The sequence below is a fragment of the Athene cunicularia genome (assembly GCF_003259725.1).
Source record: "Athene cunicularia isolate RWA chromosome 21 unlocalized genomic scaffold, athCun1 chr21_part1, whole genome shotgun sequence".
NCBI lineage: Eukaryota > Metazoa > Chordata > Aves > Strigiformes > Strigidae > Athene > Athene cunicularia.
Window position 1 is genome coordinate 8,538,151 of NW_020799127.1, and position 6,909 is coordinate 8,545,059.

At 60.3% G+C, this 6,909-nt stretch overlaps 1 protein-coding gene across 1 annotated transcript in view; it reads right to left on the reverse strand.

The window, feature by feature from the left end:
* Positions 1-5,683, reverse strand: part of NPHP4 (nephrocystin 4) — an 18,797-nt gene extending 13,114 nt beyond the window's left edge. Inside the window, 6 exon segments of the mRNA XM_026862962.1 lie at positions 2,672-2,815; positions 2,897-3,063; positions 3,561-3,697; positions 4,615-4,770; positions 5,029-5,093; positions 5,396-5,683. Of these exon segments, the coding sequence (XP_026718763.1) occupies positions 2,672-2,815; positions 2,897-3,063; positions 3,561-3,697; positions 4,615-4,770; positions 5,029-5,093; positions 5,396-5,598 (872 nt within the window). The 5' untranslated portion in view covers positions 5,599-5,683.
* Between the last annotated feature and the right edge of the window lie 1,226 nt (positions 5,684-6,909).

Below are 6,909 nucleotides of genomic sequence, written 5' to 3' on the forward strand. Positions count from 1 at the left end.
AGCGCGGTGAGCGCCGGGCACCCCAGCCTCTCCACCGGCACGGGGGAGCGGGTGCCACCGGGCAGACACGGGCCCTCATCTCCCACCGCAGAAACCGCTCCCCTCCAACCCATTCCGGAGTCATTCCGCTTTCCAGCGCCTTATTTCTCTTTTTGTACCCATTTTTCCGCCCCCACCGAGCCCACCTCTCTGCCCCTGTCCCTTTGCAGGCACTGAGGAGCACCAGGAACACTTCTCTGCCGGAGACGGACACGTCGGTCCCCGGGAGAGGACCCGGGATCGCGAGGCCTCTTGGGGACAGAGCGCTGAGACACCTTGCAGGGGTTCAAGCTTGGCTTCTCCCCTCTGCCAGCAGCGCCGCAGGCGGAACCGGCGCCTTCCTACGCGATTTCCCCTCCTCGAGGACGACCATGGGCCCACGGCCCCGGCTGCACGCCGTCCTGGATCCCACCGTCCCCCCGCGAACCCCGTACCGCCCTTCCCACACCAGTACCCCCTGGGTTTTCTCGCAGGGTCCCCCTTTCCCCAGCCCCTCGCTGGCACCATTCCCGCTCCCGCAGGCTCCAGCCGCAGGCCAGCAGCCACCCGGCAATCGCAGCTCATCCCTTCTCCGGGTTACGCAAGGGACTACACCTCTAGGTTACGGATCAGCACGACGTAACGGCGATAAAATAGAAAAGCACAATATAGCGCTTTCCAAAAACTGCAGGGTTTTCATCCCTTGTACGTATTTAGCACGCGTAGGCTGAGCCCAAGACACCAGCACCAGCCAAAGGGCTGCCACCCCCTCACTGCTGGGATGGGTGTTGGCCCCCCCGGCCCCGGCAGCCGGGGAAGGCAGCACAAGGGCTTCCACTTACCCGGGCGCATCCACAGCCTCCCCCTACGCCGAAGAAGAGGTGCGGAAGCAAACCGAGAGGTCTCTACAGCTCGCAATCACGCTCGCAGCCTGCTAATTATGGCACGGAGGACAAGGCGATCAGCTCGGCAAGCGGCTTCGGGATTAACCGCTCTGCCCACGGCTGTGCCACGGGAACCGGCTCCGCCGCGCCCCCGGCAACCCCCAACAGATCCGCGCCTGGAGCCCCTGACCCCGCGGGTCCTGGGCCTCGGCTTCAGCAAGGAGTTGAGCCCAACACATGGATTCTGACAGCAAGGCTCAGCTCCTCCTTCCCCCCTCAACAGCATCCCTCTGGCCTGGTACCTGTGTCCCACCTTATACACACCCTTTTCCCCCCATTTTGCTGTGGACAGCTCTAACAAGAGCCGACAGTTGCTGCATATTCGATGAGCATCTCAGCAGAACAATTAGGGCGTCCTCAGGAGCCCAGGGTCATCGATTCACCACACTGCGAGCTAATGGCTCCAACAGCAAATGGTCTCTGGAGGGGAGGGCTGAACTGCTGCTAAGCCGGGTTTAACCTCTGGAAAGGTTAAATTGAAACACTTGTAAATGATCCGTAAGTAAGCGTTAAGGAGGGAGGTGCCCCAGCCAATGCAGAGCTCTCTCCTGGCTTTAAGGTCTGTCAGGCTGAAGCTCCCAGAAAAACCTCAGCATTCGAAAAAAAACAAAAACCAAAAACCAAGGAAAAAACAGAGCTGGAGGGGTTAACTTCTTTTTGGCATAAATGCTAAATTCTACAGAAAAGGCTTTTTTAAGTCAAAAAAAGCTGAAATCTTCCAAATTAGCTTGCCAGAACACTATGGGACTGCTGCAGGCTACGCTTCTCCAGAGAAACATAACCACGTGTCATGAGAACGAAATTGGTAGAGGGAAACGATCACCTGCTTTGCAATTTATTTACTTATAGAAACTTATAATAATTCCTGAATATTGCTCAATAATCCAGCTTGCCCTGGCTGTTCTGTGGAAACCTACCAAGAACTAGAGCATCCGTCAAAACCAAGAGCCGCGTCCCTGGGAAGCAGATGTGCTCCAGCGAGCTGGGAGCAGAAACCAGCATGCTGGTGCTGTTAGGTAAGGCAAGGAGCAAGCCGGGTGGGACCACTCTTGTTCTTCAAGAAATCAGTTCGGAGGATCTGCACATGCTCCGAAGAACGGGGTGAAGAGTACAAGGTGAGGAGGACCGTGAGCCTTCCTCCAGAAGACCCCCGAGGACGCCCACCCGGAGGCAACGCAGGCACAAAGAGAACATCAACTGCTGAGCCCAGCCTCTAGAACTGACTCCACCTTACTAATACATATGTATGCTCGGATTGCGTGACTCTATGAATATGTATATCTACGCTCTGTAAATCCCTGGCAAAATGTGCTGTTGGGGTGCAAGCCCTGTGGAGAAATCCCCTTGCACCCCGGCGCCGGAGTATTATAAATATACCTGCTTTGTAACTCTCCCCGAGTTGTAGAGTCTGCTTCTGCGCCTCAAAAGGGCTCAAACAAATAAATTTCTGATTAAGACTAAACTGTGACGCATGGAAGTTTTGCCTGTGCCTGTTTCCCAAGGACTCCTCAGCTGTTTTCCCATGGCCCCTGTGTCTGTCTACGCTGATGGCAGACTCAAAGCCCCCAACGGGCACTTGGGCAAACTAAGATGAGGGGAACTGGAACAAAAGGACACAGAGATACAACCCAGGGAGGATGATCTCGCCGATTTAGGAAGAAGACGCCTGGGAACTTGGTCAGCTGGCAAAAACCGTGAAGACCACTTACTTCTTACCCTCACCTACCTTCCCGCCGGCTCTCCCCGTGCTGCGGAAGACGTACTCCAGCTGGAAGCAGACCCCGAACGCCGGGTGAGGCACCATCTCGCTCAGGTGGATGCGGCTCCGCAGCACCAGGGCTTGACCTGCCCCCCTGCGCCGGGACGAGCAGCGGCTGTTGGCAGCGCCGGAGGCAGGAGGGAAGCGGCACCGGCAGCGGAGGGAAGCCCCTTACCTGTCTCCGGAGCCGGGCACCCCCGGGCAGCTGCCCCGCGCCGCCTCCGCCTCCGGCAGCAGCACGGCCACCTGCGGTGCCTGGACGAAGCACAGGCCGTTGTGGACGCCGACGTGCAGCCGCCGCTCCCGAACCTCCAGCCCGGCGCCGTCCGGCGTGGCGTTAGCCTGCGGCAGGCGTTTTCCAGCTCAGCAAGGCAGCACAGGGCGGCACAGCGTCCCTCCCCACGCCGCCCGTGGCCAGGGAAGTTCAGATCCGTCAGAAACTCAAAAAACGGGACCCACCCCCCCCACCAGCGGCTGATGGATATTAAAAACTTTTGTCTTTATGGCAGAGTTGGTGCAAAAGTGGCAAATAAAGGACTTGGCCAGCGCTGCCGCTCCTAAGGCGACGTGCTCAATGCACTCTGCGGCTTATCTTACACTTTCCACAGCTGAGCAAAGCCAAATTCTGCTTATTAGCACCTGGACGTTCGAAGCCCGCGCAGAGCACCCCTGTGCTAATCCAGCAGAGAAGGCTGGCACCGCAGAAAAATCAGGGACCCCAAGCAAAACGAACCCACGGGCACCGTTTATCTGAACCTTTCCACTCCGCCCGTGAAGGAAGCGCCGGCGTCGCTGCCTGCGCACCGAGCTCTCCCCTGCCCTAACCGCGCGGGCAGTACCTGAAGTAAGCGGTCGCTGTTCACTAAATCCAGCAGCTCTTCCTCAAACTCCTCCAGGGAAGGGTACAGCTGGACAGACAGCCTCTCCAGGTAGCAGGTGACCGGCTTCATCAGCCGGGGTTTCTGCAAGCAGTCACCTGCAAAGCCAAGGGGGGGACGTCGCTGGGACCACAGGGGCCCCCGCAGCCCGGCCCCGGCCGCAGGGGAGAGGTGGTGGCAACGCACGGGCTCCCTGGCCACGAGGCCACCACCTGTACGTGGACGTGGGGTGTTTGCGGAGGTGGACAACGAAACCTTCCTGCTTCCCCCGGCACAAACTCGCCTTCACGTTCAGGAGAGACCCAGAAACACCCAACGTCTCAGGGGACAATGGACGCGATCTGCGTGCGTAAGGAAGCCACCGCAGCGCGGCGCTCTCCCCTCCTCTGCTTTCCAGCAGCACTGGGGACTCGCTGCTTTGGGGATCTCTCGGCGTTAACAATTACAACCCCAGAATCGTTACCGGTCGGGTTTTCCAGGCAGTAAGCTGAAGAATAACTCAGCTGCAGAACTGCAGAGAACTTTACCCTCTGAATCTTCAGAACACATAATTTTAATTGCAGCAGCTCAAACGGCATGGCCGCTACCCACGGGGAAAGATTAACAAGGGCTGAGCACGGAAGAGCTTGTCCCCCCCCAAACCTGCCAGGCCCCCAGCGATCCTCCGCCCCGCCACCGCGGAGCAGGACTTTAAACAAGCTGCAAGGGCTTCTCCTAAGACTCTGCTGAATGACTGTAATTAAACCAACCACCACTTATCCCCAGCAGCTTCCCAGGAGCAAAGCAATTAACGGAAGAACAGACCGAAGCCATTTTGACATCTTTCAGGCTGAGCTACGAACGCAGGGCTGCAGCCCCGCCAGCCCGCGCGGGGGGAGATGCTCCTGCCAAGGAGCAGCGCTGCCGAGAACCCGCCGCTGCTCCCTGAGGCCAGCGCCCTGCCCGCAGCCTCCCCGGGACCTGCTGCCTTCAGCAGGAGCGGTGCAGGCAGCGGGGAAAGGGAAGGGGCCCTTACCCACGTCTCCACGCGCCGGCAGCAAGCCGGGAACGGTCTGCAGCCCAGACATCAGAAGGTTTTCAGGAAGGAGGTGAAATATCGTCTCCAGGGGTGGGTGGGGCTTCAGGCTGTACTGCAGGTGGCTCTTCTCCATCACCGTCAGGTATTTGTTCTCTGAAAAAAACATCCAAAAATGACCAAAACCGCGGGAGGCAGCTTCACGGCGCCACTGTTGAAGAAATCATTACCCACGAACGCACGTGTTGGGGGCAAAGGAAAACCCGGGCTGGCCCGGCCCAGCTTTTCCCGCGAGGCACGTCTGCACAGTGCGACCAGGGCACCACGCGTCGCAGCGAGCGGGCGCACGCGGTGCTCATTTGGGCGAGAGGCCGCCGAGAAAGGAGCGAGACGCAAGGTCGTGCTGCCGCTTACTCTCCAGGGGGTCCTGGAAGCGCGGGTGCAGCAAGGCGCGCGGCGTCCCATGGTACAGCTTCAGGCTGAAAGCAAGGAGCAGACAGGCAGCGGTCAGCAAACACACCCCGCAGCACACCTGCATCTCCCCCAACGCCTCTGCCCAACGGGACGAAACCACCCTCCTCCTCCTCCGTACCCAGGGAAAAAGCCCCATCCCTCGGGGAAAGGACAGGCACCACCTACAGACCCATCGCTGCTTCCCCCACGGTGAAGGACGGACTCCAGCTTTGTTTCTCCAGACCCAGGACCACCCTTTCTCCCCCCAGGGCAGCCGTGCCCCCCCAGTTCCCGGTATGCCCCCTCAGGGGGGAGCGGGGGCACCTACGCTCTGTCCTCGGTGGCCGGGCCCGTCGCCTCCGACCCGCCGCCGAAGAGGGGGATGAGTCCAAAGCCGCAGGAGAGATGCCGGGAGTCCCCGTCCCCCTTCCCAGCCGTCGCCACCACTTCCACGACGGCGGTGATGCTGGGGTGGTTCAAGGAGGTGTGGAAGTAAACGGTCTGGGGTGGGGAAGGAGAGAGAAAGGGCATTTCAGAGCCGGCAGCTGCGGGCAGAGCGATACCTGTTGCGCCTGGACAGCCAGCGGCACAACCAGAACGTCCCTTAAAACTTCCAGACAGCGGCTGGTGGGAAGCGACCTCCAGCAACGCTCAGAAATCTCAACCTCCTTAAACCTCAGATCCCATTAACTTTTCTTCCTTTTTTTGCTGCTAACACTCATTTTCCCAAGTAACTGGCGGGCCGCAGACCCCGTACGAGCGGGGCCTCGTGGCACCCCTGCCCCGCAGCTCTAGGGCAAGCGCCGCACGGGGACAGTCAGAGGAGCTGGAAACCTCCTGCCGCGGGGAGGGGAGATGGGGTGGCCCGGCGCTGCGGGCATGAGGGGACGGGACACAGGTCACCTCCCCAGGACAGGATTTAAAGCCAGGTTAATCTTTCTATTAAAAACTCATTACAGCGGTGTCCCAGGGAAAACGTTTACTGTAATCACAGGCTGTCAGGAAGGGATAACGGAGAGAGACATTACCGCATCAACCCGGGGAAATAAATCGTTATTCTATTATCTTTTATTGCAAAACGTTGAAATAATGACCGCTGGCTGCAGACCGATGCCTCGCCTCGCAAGGGCACGGAGAGCCCTCCCCGCCAGACCAGGCCTGTCGCTCCCCCGTCAGCGCGGGGCGAGGCAGCGCGGGGTCACCCCGGCGCCCCCCCAGAGCCCGGCCCCTGCCCGCAGCCCTGGGGTGCAGCTTCTCTCCACCCCTCTCCCAAAACAGGAGGGGTCGGCCAGGGATTCAAACCCTCGTGGGAGAAACACGGGCAGCAACGGCCCCCCGAGAGCGCTGCCGGTTTAAATAACGCAGGAGCGCGGCTCTAAGCAGGGCTATGGAGCGCTGGAAACCAAAGTTTAATTCCAAAACGTGACATGGGGGCTGCGGACCGCGCCCCGGGCAGCGGGGGCTCCCCAGCAAGGGGCACCCCCGGTTTGCGGGATCCGCAGCGGGCAGAAGCGCGGTTGGGGGCGAGTTCGGTTCCCAAGTACGGGAAGAAAAGCGGAGGGTGGGAGCTGCTGGTTCCCTGCCTTCCCCTCGCGAAGAAACACTGCGCTCTGCCGCCGGCTCCGAGCACAGCAGGCGGCGCGTCCCGCAGGCAAGCCCGCGCCCCAGTGTCCCCAGTCCGATAAACTGGGCGTCAAAGCGGGCGCACCCTGCGCGCAGGACGGGGCACAGCGCCGGCAGGGAGAAAAGCTCCCTGAGCTCCGCGTCCACCGGACCGCGGGGGGAAACCAGCCCCGGCCCGGGCGGCTTTTCCTTCCTGCGTTAAACCCCCCTCCCCGGAGC